This window comes from Frankliniella occidentalis, unplaced genomic scaffold, assembly GCF_000697945.3.
Source record: "Frankliniella occidentalis isolate FOCC.00 unplaced genomic scaffold, Focc_3.1 Scaffold196, whole genome shotgun sequence".
In the NCBI taxonomy this organism is placed as follows: domain Eukaryota; kingdom Metazoa; phylum Arthropoda; class Insecta; order Thysanoptera; family Thripidae; genus Frankliniella; species Frankliniella occidentalis.
Window position 1 is genome coordinate 329183 of NW_026267322.1, and position 21252 is coordinate 350434.

Genomic DNA, 21252 nt, shown 5'->3' on the forward strand with positions numbered 1-21252 from the left:
GACAGACAGACAGACAGACAGACAGACAGACAGACAGACAGACAGACAGACAGACAGACAGACAGACAGACAGACAGACAGACAGACAGACAGACGAGCGCGCGTGCGTGTATGTCGAGAGAGCTTTCTGCAAACATTACCATGAGTGACACCACGGGGGACAGACGGCAGTGGTGGAGGTGGTGCAGAAGGGGAGTCGGGCAGGAAGAACGAATGGTGAAAAACATTATCGGATGAGTATGAGGAGCGCCCCCTCCCCCCTCCCCTCCCCTCCCCTCGGCAGCAGTGAATAGAGGGGAGGGGGAGGAGAGAGAGGGCGAGAGGTGGGAGGGGGAGAGAGGTCCATCCGGTGCCGCATTCTTTGTGTCCTCCTCACTTTCACTCACTCATCCTCCTCTCTGTTCATTGGTAGCTCAGCCGGCCGCCCCGTCGCCGCCGGGGCCGAGGCCGGCAGGGCCCCGCGGTACAGGTGTATCACTGTACGGCCCCGCCCCGCCCCGCCCCGCCCCGGACAGGTACACCCGGGCCCGCCTCAAAGTGGGCTGGGCTCCCTAGTCGGCCCGACTGGCGTCGGTGGGAACTCTCTGCCGTCGATGCCATGACTGCGGGAGGCGAGTGCTCGTGAGCAGGTGTGGGACACGCCCGAGAACCCTTGAGAACAATTTAGTCAAAATAGTTTCACTAAATTATTCAATCAAAACAATTAAAATTTCGTTCACACAGCCAAAACTTTTATTTTTTATTTTGTAAGTAGGACTCCAGGATTAAACGGTCCCCTGTGTGCACGTGCACGCGAGTCGCAGACCCCAACCCACCTCCACCCCAACCTTTCAAAACTGAAAAGGTAGTCGGGGGAATGTGGGGGGGATTCTCAGACAGGTGCGGCTGCTCAGGGTAGCCGCAGTTTCTTTCACAAGCGTCGAGAAATTGGATTCATATACTGTGGCTGGTCCTGGAGGATCGAGTCTAATGACTCCTTGACTTTTGACAAATCCACAAAACGCCCCAGTCGCACTGCGAAGCTGACGTCCGACCTTTTAGTCTTCATGGGTCGATACGCGGCGCAGACGACTCCCCGAATCAGCTCCACCCCGGACCTCTACTTGCCGCCGCAGAGCGGAAGGTATTACGTTCAGCCGAGGCCCGTCCGGCGTCCGGGGTGGTCGCTTATTCCGCAGAATCCGCCGACATCACACGGATATAGCTCGTCATACGCTTCACATGCCACACTCATCTCGATGTCCTGTGAGCAAAGTATCTATGACGCTATAGTCTTTACGGTGATGACGTGACAGTTAACAACGCCTTAAAGCGTTGTCAAGTTAAAACCTGGCGCGGACGTTAAAACGCGTTGGAATCTCCCCCCTGCTCGTACCACCTCTGGTTGGTCCACCGAACACAGAAAGCGGTGGATTGGGGGGGGGGGGCGGCGCTGGGCAGGTGTTAAGAGGTTTATCCGAGTGAAAGCCTCCGAATGAACCGCCGCGCGGCGCAGTGCGAGCAGCGCCGGGCGCCCACCGCAGCGAGTGTGTGAGTGTGTTCAGGAGGTAAAGTAGTAAACGAGATGGGCCCGGCACAGGCCGCCGCTCCCACCGCCCCGTGAACCTCCCCACGGCGGGAACTGGGCGGCCGGCCAGGTTCACTATCACCCGCCATGATCTACTAGTCCATCCTTCTGTCACGTTTCACAGTTCAGATCAAAGGTCGAAAGGTCGGCAGGATCGGCCAGTTCCTGCGGTGTGGAGAAGTACGTCCGTCATCAGACTGTGACGAACCAGCCAAGAAAGGCACCGCCTCTGCAAGCTGGCGGACATAGCGCCTGACGGGTAGGCAACGTCTCGCCTACACTGCATGCGTGCACTGCGGGGTGGCCTACCCCGAGTATCGCAGGCGCTGAGCTCCCTTCAGGGTGTCGAATGAAAACAACGCACGTACTTTCTGAAATATCCCCTAAGCCCGCTGAAGGTGGCTAGACCTCCTGGCTCCTGACCGGTAGACTGCGTGTGGTGGACAGGTAGACTCGGCGAGCTGCCTCCGGGCCCTCTGCAGGTCGGCATAATACAGCACTCTACAGGGCGGCGGGGAGAGCCACATCGTGCTATTCCTCTCAATCCCCATCATGGTGTGCATAAGCCAAACGCCAGCCAAGGCCACGCACGTGCGACCTGCAGTGACGTCTTCAGCCCCCAACCCCTGCATCTCACGGCTCCGCGACGCATTTCTTTCTCCCCCCCCCCCCCCCCCCCGGTCTCTCTCTCTCTCTCTCTCTCTCTCTCTCTCTCTCTCCCCCCCCCCCCCTCCCCGCGGTCGGCACGTGGGGACGCCAACGCCAACGCCGCGGCGGCTCCGAGAAGAGCCCGCGCTACACAGCAACAAGGTGCTCCTCCCCCTCTCACCCTCCCTTCACCACCACGCCTCGGCGGGGAGACGACTTATCGAGCGGCGGCCGGCGGCGTGGAGGCTCTGCTGGCCGCCGCCAGGCGGCAGCAGCGTCCGGGCCGGCCGCGAGCCACGCTGCTACCGCGCGCCGGGGGGCCGGGCTGACCAGCGCGGCCGCGGGTCCACCTCCTCGGCGCGCTGCCCGCCGGCCCGCTGGCGCGCGGGACTGAGCCCGCGGCTCGGTCGGTTTGCGCGGCGCCGGACCCGTCCCGCGACCGTCCCGCGGCCGTCCGCGCCGCCCACCGAGGAGGTCGCCCCGCCCGCGGCGAGGAGAACGGTTTCACTCTCCGCGACGCGCACGCTGCTGGCTGCTCGACGCTTTTGCGCGTCGCGGTGGGCGTGTTTGATTGATTGCCCGTCCGGATGGTCAGGGTCAAAGGTCATCCTCCCCTCCATTTCTCTCTCTCCCTTTCCCGCGCGCGTATCGTGATCGACAGACGTCTTCATCGTCAGGAGGTCTTTTAGAAGAAGAGACTTTGACCAATAAGGTAAAGTCACTCTCAAACGTGAAGGGGGGGGGGGAGACTAAAACGTTCGGTGATGGGAAAATACGAAATAATTGACGATAATGAGCGGGGCCGGCGCGCCAGGGCTCCTCATGGCATGTCTCTGATAACCAGGAGGGCGACAAACACTCGAGGGCAGCGCGGTCCGGTCCGGCGGGGGGCGGCGGGCTGACGACGGCGACTGCGGCAGTACGCAGTACGGTCCACGCCAGCCGCCGCAGCGCCAGCACTATACACCATGCCGGCACCCCGCCCCGCCCCCAAAGTCGCCCTCAACGATGGCACGCAGATGCCCGTCATCGGACTGGGCACCTACCAGGTGTGTGTTTATAATGATACTCAATCAAACCGACGTCGACTTTTCATTGTCGACGTCGTTACCACATCGTTCCGGAATCCCACTGCTTCTCATCGGTTCTGGGTTTTAACAAAACTATAGTTCCGCTGAATCGCATGAATGCGCGAGCGGGTTTGCCTGTTTGTATCCTGACCAGGTGGCCTGCTCGCACGTCTGCAAATGCGATGCAGAGTGCTGTGTGCTAATATAATATACTTGTGTCTAACTTCTTGCAGGGGAATCCATTGGGCAAACGTCTCGACTCGGTAAGGAGTAACGAAGCAGGGACACTGTCTACTTACCTGGCCCCGGTTCGGCCGGCCCCGCCGCCGCCCTCGCCTTCATGCCGTGTTTGTGGCACTTCCCTTGCAGCACGTCGGCCAGGTGCAGCAGGCCGTGATGGACGCCCTCGACATCGGCTACCGGCACATCGACGGCGCGCTGCTCTACCAGAACGAGGAGGAGGTGGGCGCCGCGGTGCGGGCCAAGATAGCGCAGGGCGTCGTCAAGCGCGAGGACGTCTTCGTCTGCACCAAGGTAGGGGGCGTGGCCGGCGGCCGGCCGGGGAGACGTCAGCGGCGGCACCCCCTTCACCGGCACAAGACGACCACCCTTTGTTTCAGCTCTGGAACAACTCACACCACCCTGACGCGGTGGAGAGGACCTGCCGCAAGTCGCTGTCGAACCTGGGCCTGGACTACATCGACCTGTACCTGATGCACTGGCCCACGGCCTTCAAAGACGGCGACGACCTCACCCCCAAGGGCCCCGACGGCAAGGTGCTGTTCAGCTCCGTGGACATCCTGGACACGTGGCGAGCCATGGAGCAGCTGGTGCGCCAGGGCCTGGTCCGCTCCATCGGCGTGTCCAACTTCAACGCGGCGCAGCTCAGGCGACTCATGGACAACTGCGACATCAAGCCGGTGGTGAACCAGATAGAGTGCCACCCGTACCTCTCCCAGAAGCCCCTGCTCGAACTGTGCCAGCAGCTCGGGGTGCGCGTCGTGGCCTACAGCCCCTTCGGCTCCCCCGAGAGCGACTGGAGCCTCGGCAAGGTCGACCGCCTCCTGGACGACAGGACCATCGCGGAGGTCGGGAAGAAGCACGACAAGACCCCCGGGCAGGTCATTCTGCGTTACCTGGTGAGTTCTGGCGACTCACAGATGATTTTTGGTGCTGATTTCTCTAACACTGTCAAATGTTAAGTCGTTACTTGACAAAAAATGGTAACTCCCAATTCACACAGCCTGTTGGCTGAGGTTTACTCATATTGAACAATGCGCCAAAAGTAGTGAGAAATGTTTCGTCATGAGACAACTTGTTTATTTAAGACTTATTTGGAATACCAATGCTTAACTTCACACGAGAATTCAGTCTAACAGTGCAGGCTTTCCAGGTGCAACGCGGTGCAGTGCCGATCCCCAAGTCGGTAACAAAGTCGAGAATTCAGGAGAATTTCAATATTTTCGATTTTGAGCTGAGTGCCCAAGACATGTCTATACTCGAAGCACTTAACAAGGATAGGCGCATGTGTCCTTTCCTTGAGTAAGTTTGGTTCATGACTTGACTTAACTTACCCACAAACATGAAAGGGGTTTTTAATATGGGGTTTTCTTTGTTATTTTTCAGAGGACTCGGTCATCCTGAATATCCTTTTTAAGCTACTTCTTAGTAAGACAGGACTTTCCAGATTAACAACTACTCTCCCTTCTATTAAAACACCAAGAAAATTCAATAAGATTTGATAATAAAAGCGTTTATTCCACAAAATCCTCTTTTAATGGTATGTTACAATTGTTTATGAATCTCGCTATGTGTCGCAATTCTCAACATGGAAAAATTATAACAATAATACGTTCCATAAAAATATTCATAGTAAATTGTTTATCATAAATATATGCATGTGTGTACCAGATAAAATACATTAGGGAAAGATTGGAATTGGATACAATACTACAACTTTGCAAAGCATTTTCTCACAAAAAAAAAAAAAAAAAACACTGAAAAAGTCAGAAAAATTAAATCTTTGCACTTTTATGAAGACTCATCAAAATTGTATTATTAACAATGCTTGGTCATTGCAAGCTACTTAGCTGATGCTGCTAGTCTTATACCTTTTATTGCCAAACTTATCCCACAACCATTCCAGATTATCGGAAAATGTGCTGGTTTCAACCCTCAGCTCCAACCTCACTGATAAACACAATGGCAAACAAATATTTCACAGAAGAAAACTACAGAAATAGTGATAAAATTGGAAGCACCTATTCGGTGAAACAAGTGCTCTACAACAAAACAGTCAACAAACACTTCATGAGAACAAAATGAAATGTATATTTTCAACAATTAAAATAAGGAGGCAAATGTGATTGCCATCATGCTATGATAACTATCCCCTCAGTCCCTGGAATCACAGAATTCGAAACTGTCAACCCAGTGGGAAGGTAACAAGCAGTCCCAGAAAAATTTGTCCGGCATTGCATTAATGGAAGTTCCATTAATGCAGTGTCGAGCAAAATAATTTCAAAGACTATTTCATATCAAGTTTTCAAAACACAAGGGGATTTAAAAAATGCAACACTGCTTCTTTCTTTGAAAGCTGGATCAAATGTACAGAACGTAAGTAAAGAGTCAAAATTGGAATACATACACCTATAGGTACCAGCTAAACAGAAATACACACAGTGGGCAGTATATACACATTTTACACTCCTAGTAATTTACCAACAATAGTTTTTCTTACATATAAACACACATACACTTCCAAGTACACACTTACAGACCCAAATATTTTTGTGAAAATCACAAAACAAATATAAAATTACACAGTAGTGATATAGTCAGTTTAAAACCAACCGCAAGGAAAAATTATGTAGTTTTAAAATTTGTTGCTATGTTCTAATCCAATTGACACAATGAGTCATATAATCATCATACATCACCAGATTTTCCATGGAAAATTCTGATTCCTGCATCGCACAGTGAGTTAGAGGTGGAAGGCTTTTCATACCCTGGATAATATTGAACAGAGTTTGCAACTTCAGAGTGAACACCATGATATCACAAGACACCAAAGGGAACTTTAGTGTGTTTGTTCATTACCAGAAAAGAAGTACACGTTTTTAAATTCAAAACAATGTTGGAAACAAAAACATACATACACACATACATAATGGCAAAAGCCAACTTTGATGATTGCATAGAAAAATTGAGGTAGAATAATTTTCCTAAATACATGATTTACCACAATGGTAAGTTTAAGAATGATAGTTTTTCCATCATCAATTCATAAACAAATAAAACAATCTCTCACCTATGATGTGATGCAATACAGATGCAGTGGTAGAATAGGTTATGCAGTATTTTGAATAGTTCAGACCAGCGGCACAAAGCCCAGCAGCAGCAGCAGCAGTGGTTGGATAATGCAGTGCTGTAACAGCTTTTTCTTTCCTTCAAACACCAAAACTGCTATGGCTAAATAGAAAAACCAGCATTTTTATAAAGTACAACTAATGTCAGTTCTTGAAAGTAATGCTAAACCTTTATGATCAAGTAACCAGTCTTCTAAAATATACAATTTACAAACAACATAATGGTTGAAGTTACTTTAAGACAAAACTTGTAATTCCTAATTTAAATGTTGTCGCACAAGTTGTTATAGTTTTTGTTGAAGGGTTCAAGTATGAGGGTAACTCATGGCTCAATGATGTCATGAAACATGCGATTGAAAATCAGGCAACTTTGAGCAAACAATTAAAACGCGTAATCTGAGCAAACTGAAAAATTCGTTTTCCTATTTATGTTATGTTATGATTGTACCAACAACCACCACCCAGGAACTATAGGCTGGCTCAGTGATTGGAGCAGAAGTAGCAATACACCTCATCATTAATAAAATGTGAAAGTCACCAATGAGGTCTTCAATTTTTTTAGAATGTAATTCAGACTGCATTGGTTTTAATTACTAGCCTTTGACTTACAAAAAACCATGCAACAAAGATAGACATCTCAAGATCGACCATTTCTGTTAATGTTGGCATCTTAGCCTATACTGCTTAAACTATTCAAGTAAACCACGAATTTCTTTGTGCAGCTGGCATAAGAAATCCACATAAGAAGGAGAGCCATCCACTCCACGATCTTCAGCTAGGAAATGTTTCATAACCATTTCCATTTTGTCTCTCTGCCTCACCAATGTAAGCTGAAAAAAAAAAATACATAAGTAATTACAGCTTCTCACAGCATGAAACTCAATTAATATATAAATAGGTATACATACCCTCATACATCTATGTCTTTTAGACCGAACATCACTTATAATTTTTCTCACTCTATGTGATAGTGGAGTGTCCAAATCAGGAAGGAACGGTCTTTCTACATCAATTTGACTGGCATTTGATACTCCAAATACAGCTTGCAGCCACTCAGGGCTGGTGGCCAAGCCAATCCACATGAACATGTGGATTCCATTTTCTGTAAAAAGATGTTGATAAAATGCAGTGTTTCTACAAAGTCTACACCAATCACTAAACTGTATTAATAATATAATAACCTAATAAGTACACGCCAGTATCCTCCATGTTTTCGATGCTGCATCTAACTGGGAAAGGTATGTCAACCGAATCAGGATTGACAGTGTGAAGAGGCATAAGTCGTGGGTAAAAGTATACAACAGATGATGGCACATCATGTGTCATCACAGCCTGCATGACATATGATCGGTCATCTATAGTCATATCTGAACCTAAAAAATAAATTGTAGTAAGTTTAACATCAAATTTCCAATCATAAAATACAAGCAAAAATGAAGACAAACTACAAACCTCCAGATAATGCATCATTTTTCAGTAGACAATTAAGGTACAAAGGAAGTAGCTTCATAGTTTCAGGCAATATAAGTTGGCCTGCTGATGAAGGGCTAGCAACATTTTTACGATAACACGCCAAAATTTGAGCACATACATTCACAAGTCCATCTTTAACTTGCTTTGGTGCATGTTCAAGTAGTCTGTAACAAGCTATTGACAAAATATTTTAACAGTGACAAAAGTTCCCATTAAAAAATATTGGCAGAACGAGACCTATTTATTATAAATTTCTTACCAAGCTTTGAGAAGAAATTGACAATAGTATCCAGATCACATGTCCTGAAAACATCTGCCATTTGAGAGCATGTCTTTAGAGCCAGATTTAAAATGCGAAGTCTTCTCTGGCCACCACAAGATGTATACAACAATGCAACTTGGATATATACTCCATCATCTTCAGCAAGTTTATCATCATGTTTTATCTCAATTGCCACTCCCTAAATTTTTTTAAGACAATGAGGTGAAAAGGGTTAAAAGTACATATAGTGAATAGCTGTGAACACAATCAGGAAATAAGATGCCATTACCTTGTCACAATCAATGCTTGCTAGTTCCATGTCTGTAGTATTGCTCATGAAGAAATGACCATAAAAATCTGTAGGCCTAACTCCAGTTGATGTTCTAACCCTCATCACAGAATCAAAACCTATGGACCGACTAATGTTTCTTTGCAAATCAGCAATTAACCGGTCTCCATCTGTGTCAGCCTAAGTAACAAGTAAATAACAACATAAATGTAAGGCAGCCAAAAGTCAAAAAATCAATATGGAAACGTTTTTTACCTGGAAATAAGTGTACTTGTATACTTCTCCTCCAGTCAATCGAGCAACTTGACCAATAGTTGCAATATCAATATAGGAATTATTAAAAACAAAAAGATCCACACTGCACCCAACTCCGACACACTCCTGGCCAAGAGTATTGTAAACATTATTCTGAGGTGTTAAGACTGTTTTTTCTTTGTCTGTTCCTAAGAGCTTGCGGTCATCTCGATTTTTGAGTTTGCCAGGAGCCTCAGCGATTGGAAGTGAAGAATGGAAAACAAGTAGTTTTCCAGCACACTCAGCTGCCTTCAATGCCTCCATGCCCGCTTGAATAGCTGGTGCAAGTACGGTTTCTGTTTCCCTCGTTTCCCCAAACATAGCTGGGATCTGTTCCATCAATGAATCAATGACAGATGCTGATTCTTCGGCATCACATAGGAAACCATCCAGAAGCGGCATAAACATTTCTTGGACATCTCCAACAACCATCATTTGTGGTTGAGCAAGGCAACTCTAAAAAAATGTATAATCAAAATGTAGTATCAAAATGATGTGGATAGAAGAGCAGATTCGTGCAATCAAAATTTTAAAAAATTACTTACCTTTATGTTGTAGAAGTGAACTGTGTTGTTATAAGTAATGAAACCAACTTTCATGTTTGTCTTCTGTGCCCCAACAGCAGTATCTATTGGCAAGTTCTTCAACAACTCTTTCATACGGGAGCACAAGAGATGTACCATTCCTGACTTTATGTTGTTATATGATACATCAATACAGAAGATTAAAGCAGGTGGTTTCGGGATGGTATTATTTCTGCAATACTCTTTGGTTGCTACAAACTCATAAGCACCCAGCATAAGTTCTGGACGCTCAAAGCGATCAACTCGCATGCCAGTGTGGTCCAAGTGTTGAAAGTAGTCTGCAGGTACTTCTGTTGTTGCCTTGCAGAACAGACAGTGGAATCTCCTCCCCCCATCCACAAACTGCATGAAAGGGCACATGTATGCTTTGCAGCGAATGCATCTTACTGGACCAACCTCTCCCATATCAACCACAGGAGGTGGCATTTCCTGAGGTTTTGTTTCTGCCATTGGGCTTATGATCAGAGCAAGAGGAAGTTTGGTCTGAGGGAAGTAAAAGTTGAATGTGAGATAGTTGGACACAAGTCACAAGCCCTCTGATAGAGATTAAACAAATTCATCTTTTTGCCTACCTGTTTCATGATGTCTGATGTAGTTGGTATATTATACATAGAGGCTCTAATAAACCGAGGGCTACAATAGCCCTGATCTTGAACAATGAAGTTGGTAGTAACAAGAGGTGGGGCTTTCCCTTTCTGGCAGGTGCCAAATACCCCTCCATTATTCTTCTCGTCTTCTTCCATAACTTGAATCTGAAGATAAAGAAAGATTACACTAGAATCTCCTTCTCCTTCAATACAAAAATAAAAATGGGTTTCCCATTACCTGGCTAGGCATGTGAGCTGGATCCAACCTTTTCTGCTGCTGTTTTTGCTGCTGAGCAGGAAACATACCGGCTTGAGAGGCACCATACTGTGTCGGGGACTGAATTCCACCCTGAGGAAGAAAATGCAATAACGGTATTAAGTGGTTTAATGAAAAATGCAAAACACTGTAAGAGCTGTATTATAAACTGAACAGTTACCGGAGCAGGGGGGTAGCCCTTGTTCATATGAGAGCCGGGAACACCAGGTTGTTGTTGATAGCCCATTCCAGGCTGTGGCTGAGGAGGGTACTGACCAGGCATTGGGGGCACTGCACCAGGATATCCCATTTGAGGACCATTTGTCATAGTATTACCACCTGTAAATAACATTTTGTATCCTTCAAAATTATGATATTCTCAGTATACCAAAAAGCTTTCTAATGAGTTTGTAGCAAACAAATATCTACCAGGGGGCAGAGGTCCTCTATTCATTCCAGGGAGAGGTTGACCTGGCATCCCATTCATGTATGGACTACCCTGTTGCAGAGGAGGCCGACTGGTGTGTGAGGGAGATTGTAAATTTGGCATCCAAGGAGACTGAGGGGTACCATCAGCAGCTGTGTTGGCCGGGGTCCCTCCATTTAGAGAAGGGGGGAAACCTGCAGGTCCAAGGTTTGAAGGCGGGAGCTGACCTGGACCATTCCTCAAGGCCCCAGACTGAAAGAGTTACGTAATTTAGAAATGAATGTATAGTTTGAAAGAGCACAGCAAACTTAGCTTTTTAAATAACTGTTACTTACTTGAGGAGGAAGTTGAGATGACATAGGAGGACCATGAGCCAGGGAGGGACCACCAAATCTTTGAGGAGAGTTGTTGAGATTCATACCAGACATCTGCTCTGTTATTTGACCCGGGTTTCCAGGGGAAAGGCCCTGCGGTCCCTGCATTGGGCCTTGCTGAAGCCCTTGCAAAGACGGCTGGTTAGCTTGAGGAGGCCCGTGGGGGGCCTGAGGCTTAGGTGGACCCTGAGGCTGAGGTGGGCCCTGAGGTTGAGGTGGACCCTGCTGGTGAGGTGGGCCCTGCTGGTGAGGTGGACCCTGCTGGTGAGGTGGGCCTTGCAGGTGAGGTGGGCCTTGCAGGTGAGGTGGGCCTTGCAGGTGAGGTGGACCCTGCTGGTGAGGTGGGCCCTGCTGGTGAGGTGGACCCTGCTGGTGAGGTGGGCCTTGCAGGTGAGGTGGGCCTTGCAGGTGAGGTGGGCCTTGCAGGTGAGGTGGGCCTTGCGGTTGGGGAGGGCCCTGAGGTTGAGGTGGGCCTTGCGGTTGAGGTGGGCCCTGAGGTTGAGGTGGACCCTGCTGGTGAGGAGGGCCTTGTGGATGAGGTGGGCCCTGAGGTGTTGCTTGGGGTGGACCCTGGGGCAGAGGACCACCAAACTGCTGAGGTTGTTGTCTCTGTTGTAGACCTGGTTGCAATCCAGGGTGCCCCTGGCCATGTGGGAAACCTCCTGCCATGTGGTTCGATTGAGATTTCATCATGTCTACTGAGCCCATTGCCAGACCACTTGATGGACCCATTGGTGGGCCAGTTGGAGCTCCAGACATAGGACCTGGCATAAAACATGACGCGGAATTTTAGAAAAATAAGAAACGAATGTACGGCAGTTATGACATGATCATGGTGAATTTAAAATAAGCCTTCATTAATGACATTTTAAATTGATAGAATAAATACCCTGTGAGTTAGGCGGCTGAGGTGATGGACCATTCAATGGAAATGATGCAATTCCAGGTGAGTTGTTGACTCCAGGCCCGGGCATAGCTCCTGGTGGTGGAGCGCCCCCGTAATTTCTTTGGGGAGGAGGTCCATACCCTTGTCCAGCAGGCGATTGCCCGTACCCAGTTACTGGAGCTGCTCCATATGGCGAAGGTTGTGGCGGCGGATACGCCGGATTCATGCTAGAGCTCCTGTGACGAAAAGATTTGACAATACTTAGCAGATAAACACAACATGTGAATTATTCAAATGTAAGATGAGTGTGTGTGTTCAATTGCTAGAATGGAAATGTGTGCAGTGGAGCTGTACAGATAAATGAACTGTAATATTTATCACACATAAATTGTTTCATTACGCTAGCGACTGTTAGCACATCTGGTACAAGTGTCTCCAGAATTTCCTATGATATTGTGTTAAAAGCAAACAAAAAGACATATATAAAAAAAGAAATCAGTGATGTAATTGTGAGCAGTAAGTGGAGATGGGAGAGTAAAAGAATGTGAAATAATATGTGGCATAGAATGTAGGTCGAGGATCCTGTACGTTCTTCCCTACAAGATGCTTAACCTCTCTCTGACAACAACATGAAAACGAAGTAAATATAACATGGGTTTTAAGCCGATCAGGTCATCCGAAAAAATAAAAAAATATTTAAGTTTATGGACTAGTACGTTACGAGTTAGTTAGAGTTTTAGATATTCTCTTTGGGAAAACGCCGATTTCGCTATGAATGAAGGGGAAACTGTCAGTCTGCTAGACGGTCAGTGACAGTTCTAAAGCCCAGTTTCACGGTTACTTCGAATTACTAGAACATCTCCAGCAACTCACCGGTCACTTCAACGGCAGAGGAGAACTTTCTACTTAATCAACCAACAAGATAGTTCCAAAAATACGTGAAATTGGATAGATTTAAGCTCTCCGTTTACTCCAGCTGCCCAACGTCTGCCACGTAAGGCTGGGCCAACTCAGGGACAGAAGTACAAACATAAACACCGATTTTGACAAGTTTGCAGGGACTGCAGAGGTGTTCTTAATCTTAAACACGGCAAAATGTGACAGTGGTGTATGTTTTTATACTTATGAAGAGGTGATCGACAAAATTACCGCACCTTCCCGTACAGACTGATAAAGATGATTTGACAATGCAGAAGTTCTGCACCCTGCCTGCGGTCTGTTTTGTAACAGCATGTATTTCTCATCTCTCACGTCTGTTTATTTGTTGTGTCGGTAAGAGAAATTCCCCTTCAACGACAGTGACGTCAGTCACGTCAAAGTATCGCGTAGTGGGAGTAGGCGTTCAATATTTTCCTGTTTGGAACCTTCTTTGAACATCGAAGAAAATAATACATGTGATGACTCATTACCCCCTACCCAGAAAGTATCCCTCTTTCTTGTTCCACAGAAACCTCTTGTCAGGTTTCACATGAAATAGTTTGGTATAATGATTTATTATGATTGTCATTTGTGTAAACAGACCTTTATTTTTTATGCCTTTTCAGCTTATCATTTTGAAGCAAATACTGCTTGAGTAAATGACACTGTATTAATGCAGTTTTGTTGCAGATTCCTCTCAACTGTCAACATGGGTGAACTGATTCGTGGTGAATTTCTGCACCTCGTAAATGAGAGTAGCAGGTATGAGGCAGAGCGTGCCAAACGTCTGATGGATATTACCCAAGATGTGGGTATTGCTCACCTTTTATGTGGCTTTGGCAGTAAAGCCAGAGTGGCGTTAGAGGAAGTTTTACTCCTGTCATCCCCACTTACGTTTGAGACTTTCTTAGCAAACTGTTTTCTGAACACTCCTTGCACGTCGCAGGATAATGCTTCTGTAAGCCTCAATTTTCAATCTAGTATTTAAAATGTTGTTTTATATTATGAATTTATTGTATTTTGTTTTGGTTTTTGATGTTGCAGAAAATCAAAGAGATGGCAAATATAGAGAAAAAACATCCATCTAAAATCCTGCTCCGTGATCTTTGTAAAATGGTCCCAGATATGAAAGTAAAGGACTTGATTAAATCATTAGAATGCGCATCCTTGTACAGGGCAATAGCGCGTTTAGAAAAGGAAGATTTGGAGGGTATAGTTTTATTTATGACCCTAATATTCTTTGTTGTTTGGGATACTTTTAATTATAATTGTTTCTGATGAACATCTTTGTTGTGCCTCTTGTAGCTCTTGCACAACATGCACGATCAGACAGTGGTACGTTCCCTTTTTAGGACCTTGTGCATCTATCAAGCAGCATTCTTTTCTCTTTACCTACTAATTACATTTTCACATTACACTTTTCTAGGCTGTCTTAACCCTGTTCCTCTTCCCATTCCAAATGTGCTCTCCTCTCAAGTCACCAGAAGAACTAATTTTTCAAAGGTATGTTGTAAAGAATCTCTTAAAAATTGATTTTGGCCTAGCTACAATCTACAACATTATACTGTATTGAAAATCCATAAATTCTTTTCAGACGTACAGAAACATTATTTTACTTTCTTTTGCAAGAGATGGACAAGATATTGCAAATCAGCTAGAAAATGAGCTTAAAGAACCATTTGGAAAAAGTAAAAAGTCGTATTTTGTAATTAAACTCTCTGATCATACCGGCTATCTAGCTCAGGACCGTGTACGAAACTTAAAAGATATAATATCAAAGGTTTGTTTTGTTTCATTCTTCAATTATTTGTTAAGAATTTTATTTTATAAGTATTGTTTTTATGCTTATGATTTTGCACATGATTTTCAGGTAGATTACATTGTCCCTGTGTTAACAAATGGCTATTTTGATATATTGGAGAGGAGAGTGCCCCCAGATGATGCTACAATTGATGAGGAATTTGCATCCCTGCTCATTACACTAGTTGCTGATGAGTGGGCTTCCAATGGTTTTAAAAATTACAAGGTTCGATGTTACAAACCTAGAGACGTAAATCCACAAATAACTGTATTTCCACCATTTACAACAACGATAAGTGATAGGGTTGCATTGCGTGAAGTATGGTTGAATACAAAGAAGTAATTCATATTATCATCAATGTAAGTGTGCTACTGTTTTGTCAAGATAAATTTAATTTCTGACTTTTTACTCATACATAGTGTGTAATGAGTCAGGACAAATTTTATAAGCTGAAAGGTTGTTAATGTTATTTGCCTTGCGGCCTGTGAGTGTGGTAGCTCTGATTAGAAGTCTTAGGTCGATCAATCTGTTCTGCTATTTTCATTTTTCTGGAGTTCAGCCGACTTTTCCGTTGATTTTACTTAACTTTCTCCTGATTTTCTCGAATCCTGACTTTTCGACTATTGACTTTCTTTATTTGATTTTTTCCTGAGTGTGCACTGGTTTTTTGAAGTAAGCAACCCCTTGGGTTGCACACCCTACTGAGCCCATAGCTGTGCCTCCAGGTACTGTTCTTGAAATATCATGGAAACCTCGAAATCACCTGCGATAATGGGTGAAATAAAGATCTAGTCTAAAGTATAATATATATGGGAAATGTTTTTTCTTTTTTTCTTTATTTTATAGGGGTCTAACATGTACATTGAATCCACATTGATATGGAGACAAAAGAAATCACAGTCTCAAGTCTAAGGAACAAATCTGTTTGTAATTGATGGCAGTTTCTGGCAGACAATTTTTTGATTGAAAGAACTTCAGGCCGTACACAACACCAGTCTCAACATACTATTGACATAGTCTGTTCCATTACAACTTGCTCAACTCCACAGTTAATAAAACATTATGGTTATTTGCCACTATAAAAATTAGGTACAAGCACCATACAATGTATTTTAAGTAATGTGGATTATTTTAACCATGTGAACATGACTTCTGTTTGATACAGCAAAACATGATGAAATGCATAATCCAAACAACATGTCAATGCACTTTTAACTATTGCTTTTTGAGAACTAAGTTACAACAAAAATATAGATGCACACATACATAACATATCAACATCATACAATTGATAAAATATCAGAGCCAGGGAGGCGCATGGCACTAAGTGGCATGGTCCACAGTGCCACCAAATACCATGCTATTATGACTAGTACGTAATTTTGCTACGTGTGTGTTGATTTTCCTGGTCCACACAATATCTGGCAAGTTGACTCCTTGCTTCAAGCAGTCCATCCATTTTCAAAAAAATTAAAACAAATAAAACCGGAATGCTGCTACTTTAAGTACACTTACGCATTCACATGCTCATGGGCCCATATTGATTTCATCATGATTGGGCAGAGAAACTCATCTTGAAAGGAGCAAATTTGGTTATACACCAGCTATTCTACAAGGAAATTAATAAATTACATACGAGACAAAGCACTTATCAGTAAACAGCGCCAACAAGACATTTGAAATATTGAGCCAATGCCATGGGATAAAACAAACTAAGCCCAACTTGATCATATAAATAAAAAATATATCTGACTAACAAGTGCATTAATTAACTAAGTACAATAATATACCAAAAAAAATCCCACAGAGGGGCCAGATACACAGCCTTACTTTCCTTCAACAGTAGATAGAAGCCAATTTAAAAATTTGTTTCCAGCCATAGTGGATGAATCAGTTTCATATTAAAATATACAGAGTAAAGCACAGTAACCAACCTCATTACATGTTTCAAAAGAACACTAAGTAAAACCAACCAAATCCTCTACAGATACAAAAAAATAATATTTCATTTAAAAAACGGTAAAAAGTAATTGAATAAACAAAATGTAAGGACAGTTGGAGTACAGGTGGTGGGTAGACTAGTAGCTGGTAACCTGACCCGCTTCTTCTAGATTCATAGTTCTTACACACCCACACAATAATTACACACTCTCATCAATACATACACTCTAATACACACACATACGCACTTACACTCATATACAATATATTCTCTAGTTATATTTACAAAACCTGAATAAACATAACAGAACATCAGTTTTCTCTACATGCAACTGCCGCTACTAGTGCAGCACCTCTTCCACTGCCATCTTCAGACAGCATCAGATCAAACTGAAAACAGAAGTAGTCAAAATTAAAATCACACACTAACCCTGAAATTACACAGAAATTGATTGAAAATATGTTTACCTTGATACCAGGAAGAATTAACTGTTTGATTTTCTCCACCATTAAGTCATGGAAGTGTGGATGAAAACGATATACTGAACCATCAACTCCAACAGTTAAACTAGGTTCTTTCATCTTGTTAATAAGAACAGCAATACCAGCAGACACCAAATGAGCAGCACGTCTTGAAACACATTCACAGATGTATCGAACATTTGCACAGTCTTGTTCAGTGGCATGTGCAAGTCCAAGCTCACCAAGGACTTCTCGGCAGTTGATGAAACTTCCACGTTTATCACTAGAAATTACAATTTTGCAGTGTAAGATTATTGTCAATCCCATTTTTCAAAACAATGTAGATCAACAAAACATACCTTTCTATTTCAGAGACAAATTTGGTGAAGAAATTTCCTCTCTTGAACAAAAAGTCTGAGCCTTGACCACCAAACAGTAATTTATCTTTCGTAAACCGTACCAATGCAAGTCGGACCAACTCTCCCATGTACATTCCAGAGATCATTTTTTCAAACCTGAACAAGGTCAATGCAAACGTCAATTGGATTGCAGGCACACATACAAAATTTGATACATTAGGAAAACTTACAACTGCTTTCCAGCATTGATGGAATTTTCATCTATTTCTCGATCGTATTCAGTGATCACAATATCAAGTGAACCATCACTTCCAAAAGCACCCCATTCAGTATTCACAATACAGTCAGGTTTGGCATTTACATCTCCATCAAACAATTCACAATTTTCAGTCTTCTCTACATAACAAACATTACACCCAGTTCCTGAAACCAAAGAAAACAACATTAACAAAGTGATAATGAGGTTGTTAACGACAAATTACTTAGAATTAAGTTAAAAGAGAGTTTCATGCTATGCTTATTTTTTCTTATGAAAATGAAAGATGGAGATGAGACGTCCAACTCTTGGACATATTAACTTAAAGTAATTTTCTCTAACTTCTGAAGTTCAAACTCGTAAAACACAGACTGAAAACTGAAATAAAAGTGAAACCATACCAACAATGAGACCTATTCGGCAGTTGTGGTTCTTCCATGCACAGGACATGAGTGTGCCCGTTGTGTCGTTGAGAATGGCGCAGACCTGGATCTGAATATCCTGAACAGAATAAAAAGCGGTACCCATGTTACATGCATGCCCACAAGAGCTCCAAATTCATTCAATGAAGTAGTGAACTCAATGATCAGCAGTCCCATATATTAGGAGTCCCAAAAGCTGTGCTGCAGTGACTTCTCCAACAAATGAAGACACAATTGAATGATCAACCAATTCTCTTATCTTGAAGATGTTGTACAAAGTCAAAATAAAACTTTTGAAATATTAGAAAGAAAAAAAAACCTAATGTGGATGACAATGTGGAAGTTCCTGCAAAGCAAATTTGATACTTTTGCCCTGGAGACATGCTGTTCGAAAATTGATAATTTATCATATTTAATTAATTTGACCGCACAAAGTAAATAACAGTTGAAATAGATAAAAAAAGATGCATTGTGACAAGCCTCTATAAATATCCTAGTTGAAACAGCCAAAATCACAGTAGCAAATATTGATAAGCCCAAAATTATTTTATTTGTTAAACCCCATCATGCTAAATGAAGCTTTGTTCCAATTTTGCATTCACTTTAATTTTGCCGAATGACTTACCCACAATTAAACCTATTCGGCAGTCAGTTTTTTGGAAAGCACAATTTATAAGTGTGCCAGTTGTATCATTTAAGAGAGCTACAACTGACACCTGTATATCCTGTAATCAAAAATAAATGCCACAAGGCGTGGCTGCCTAGTGTGAACATACCTCACTCGCACTGCAGCTAAAGTAACTACAATACTATCTAGTCTGTCTGATCCACGAGAGCAAAACTTGGAGACAATAATAATACTAACCCCTCGCCGCTTGATAGCATCCTTGAGAAGCTGCACCACATCGTTACCCACAACGCCGCTGCATTTGAAGCCTTTTGTCCATGTTTCTAGGAGACCTTTTGTCAGACCAAGTTGCTGGAGAGGAAAACTGAAGGTGAAGCCTAAAGGTAGCTTATGGCTGCAATCAAGAAAATAATATGAAAGTGTTCAAACTGCTGCAGAATTATGATAAATTTTACAGGATTCAGTAATGGTCAAACAGACGTACCTGTAAACATCATGTTCCTTCATGAAGTTAGCCAGACATTCAGCAATGTGATCAAATAATTGTTCTCCAGAACCAATCATGATGGATTGAGGAATTGCATAGATTTTAGACTGCATATCAAAATGATTTTGACCCAGGTGAATCAGCAACACTCGGAAATTTGTGCCGCCAAGATCGAGAGCCAGAAACTCTCCTCGCTCTGCAATTATGTAAAAGTTAGAATCAAATGTAATAGAGTGAAAAAATACAGTTTCACAATTTTCGACTCCAGCTGACTCACCGGTTCCATTTGGAAGATCCTGCACATAGGTGATGAAGCACTTTATGACTGCCTCCTTGTGGGTGTCCTTGCCGAGACCCTTCTCCACGTCCCGTGCGATGCGCCGCATGAGCTCGGCGATCACCTCGTCCGTGAGGATTAGGTCCTTGCATCGTTCACGAATCTGGAAACAACACAACACACTCTAGTTGAACAGGGGGGAACAAGGAATAACTGCAGTGTCCGTGGGAAGGGACTCCCCATCTCCAGGACAGTTCGTGAGCAGTACATCAAACACAAAACTAAATAGGACAAGGCACTAGAGGAATGTAAAGAGGAGCGTCTGATGTCTCTCAACAGCTAGTTTACGACTAGAAAGGACACGAAAACACACGACACTTTGAAGGTTATGGGCCCCCATGGGCCCCTGTGGGCCACTAGGAGCCCGCGGTGCCACACACTATCCCGCCCCCGCCGCGCGCCGTGCAGGGGCACTGAGTAAGAGACAGCCATGGCGAAGGATCTTACAACAAAAAAAAAGAATGACAACCAGTCGCTTGCCTGACGTGAAGCTTCCAACACCATCTTATAGTGAGGACGAGAGGGAGTGCAGTGCAGTGCAGAGGTGTGACGGGTGGCGCGGCGGTTGGGGGACTGACTGACTGAAGAGGAGGAGGAGGCGGAGGAAGTGGAGGAGGAGGAGGGGGAAGAGGATGAGGAACGCGTCGGAGAGGGGGAGAAAGAAAGGTGAGGGAAAGGAAAGGGAGAAGGGACGGAGGAAGAGGAGGGAGGGGGAGACGGTAGGTAGGGTATGGCGAAGAGTTTCGTAATTGTAAAGGTGCGTTCGGTTCGACTGACAGCCCGCGAGTGCCGTACAGCATCAGACAGGTGCTTCGCGACGGCTACAGGGAAGGAAGGGAAGGACTTCGGCTAAAGCCCTAAGCACGCCAAAAGAGCGCACTTTGACTCCTGCTGTTCCTCTCTAGAATCCCCACTTCCGCTGGCCTTCCACTGTGGAGTAGGACGAGGGCGATTGGAGCGAGTTGGTTCTGTCCAGCATTTATCGGACGCGGTACTCGGAGGGAATGCGCAAGCGCATCAGGGGAGCGCGGCGCCTGCACCGACCTGCGCTAGCCCCATGGCTGGCCTGCGCCAGGGCCTCGCTGAAGGCCGCGCGGGTGTCGAGTCGAGGGGCTGGCGCGGTAGGAGCAGCGCGCTGCTGAGGGTGAGGGTGCCGGGAGAGGGGCGGACCTGACCTTGAAAGGAAGATGACCGCAACCCGCACGGTCCCGCCAGGGTCCCTCCAGGAACGGGACGTGAGCGAGGAGACGCCCCGTGCACTTCCACCCACCCACCTACCCACCCACCTACCCATTCAAACCTACCCACCTACCTACCCATTCAAACCTACCCACCTACGTACCTATTCAACCTACCCAACCTACTTACCTACCCATTCTAACTACCCAACCTACCCAACCTACTTACCTACCCATTCTACCTACCCAACCTACTTACCTACCCATTCTACCTACCCATTCTACCTACCCATACAACTCACTCACTCACTCACTCACTCACTCACTCACTCACTCACTCACTCACTCACTCACTCACTCACTCACTCACTCACTCAC

The 21252-nt window shown here is 44.8% G+C and overlaps 4 protein-coding genes across 42 annotated transcripts in view; 2 read left to right on the plus strand and 2 right to left on the minus strand.

The window, feature by feature from the left end:
• Positions 1 to 3093: 3093 nt before the first annotated feature.
• On the plus strand, positions 3094 to 5052 carry LOC113214979 (aldo-keto reductase family 1 member B1-like). The gene is made up of 6 exons (XM_026434513.2): positions 3094 to 3264; positions 3519 to 3548; positions 3655 to 3819; positions 3906 to 4424; positions 4679 to 4827; positions 4912 to 5052. The coding sequence occupies exons 1-6, from the start codon at positions 3184 to 3186 to the stop codon at positions 4940 to 4942; spliced, it is 975 nt and encodes a 324-aa protein (XP_026290298.2). The 5' UTR covers positions 3094 to 3183; the 3' UTR covers positions 4943 to 5052.
• On the minus strand, positions 5023 to 13319 carry LOC113214978 (protein transport protein Sec24C). 35 transcript variants are annotated; one of them, XM_052272221.1, is made up of 17 exons: positions 12959 to 13165; positions 12089 to 12321; positions 11518 to 11963; positions 11433 to 11463; positions 11161 to 11396; positions 10828 to 11077; positions 10580 to 10737; positions 10381 to 10491; positions 10128 to 10307; positions 9517 to 10038; positions 8933 to 9427; positions 8678 to 8857; positions 8386 to 8587; positions 8106 to 8300; positions 7835 to 8026; positions 7562 to 7755; positions 5023 to 7483 (listed from the first exon to the last, which is right to left on the minus strand). In XM_052272221.1, the coding sequence occupies exons 2-17, from the start codon at positions 12309 to 12311 to the stop codon at positions 7343 to 7345; spliced, it is 3756 nt and encodes a 1251-aa protein (XP_052128181.1). In that variant the 5' UTR covers positions 12312 to 12321; positions 12959 to 13165; the 3' UTR covers positions 5023 to 7342. The 35 variants fall into 35 exon arrangements, with proteins under 35 accessions (XP_052128181.1, XP_052128178.1, XP_052128190.1 ...); XM_052272218.1 differs by having other exon boundaries at positions 11500 to 11963; XM_052272230.1 differs by having other exon boundaries at positions 11161 to 11463; positions 11500 to 11576; positions 11703 to 11963; positions 12959 to 13164.
• A 71-nt stretch (positions 13320 to 13390) lies between these two features.
• On the plus strand, positions 13391 to 15612 carry LOC113214982 (uncharacterized). 2 transcript variants are annotated; one of them, XM_026434516.2, is made up of 7 exons: positions 13391 to 13596; positions 13694 to 13961; positions 14048 to 14213; positions 14309 to 14338; positions 14430 to 14506; positions 14598 to 14783; positions 14874 to 15612. In XM_026434516.2, the coding sequence occupies exons 2-7, from the start codon at positions 13713 to 13715 to the stop codon at positions 15144 to 15146; spliced, it is 981 nt and encodes a 326-aa protein (XP_026290301.1). In that variant the 5' UTR covers positions 13391 to 13596; positions 13694 to 13712; the 3' UTR covers positions 15147 to 15612. The 2 variants fall into 2 exon arrangements, with proteins under 2 accessions (XP_026290301.1, XP_026290300.1); XM_026434515.2 differs by having other exon boundaries at positions 13392 to 13566.
• Positions 15604 to 21252, minus strand: part of LOC113214981 (hexokinase type 2) — a 45515-nt gene continuing 39866 nt past the window's right edge. For 2 of the 4 annotated variants that reach the window (XM_052272256.1, XM_052272254.1), the window contains exons 2-9: positions 19637 to 19799; positions 19357 to 19555; positions 19110 to 19266; positions 18224 to 18323; positions 17797 to 17989; positions 17567 to 17722; positions 17214 to 17490; positions 15604 to 17135 (exon numbers count right to left, since the gene is read on the minus strand). In XM_052272256.1, the coding sequence (XP_052128216.1) occupies positions 17058 to 17135; positions 17214 to 17490; positions 17567 to 17722; positions 17797 to 17989; positions 18224 to 18323; positions 19110 to 19266; positions 19357 to 19555; positions 19637 to 19799 (1323 nt within the window). In that variant the 3' untranslated portion in view covers positions 15604 to 17057. Of the gene's footprint in view, positions 17136 to 17213; positions 17491 to 17566; positions 17723 to 17796; positions 17990 to 18223; positions 18324 to 18869; positions 18970 to 19109; positions 19267 to 19356; positions 19556 to 19636; positions 19800 to 20176; positions 20271 to 21252 lie in introns of those variants that run through there. The other 2 variants (XM_052272257.1, XM_052272255.1) reach the window with 2 other exon arrangements.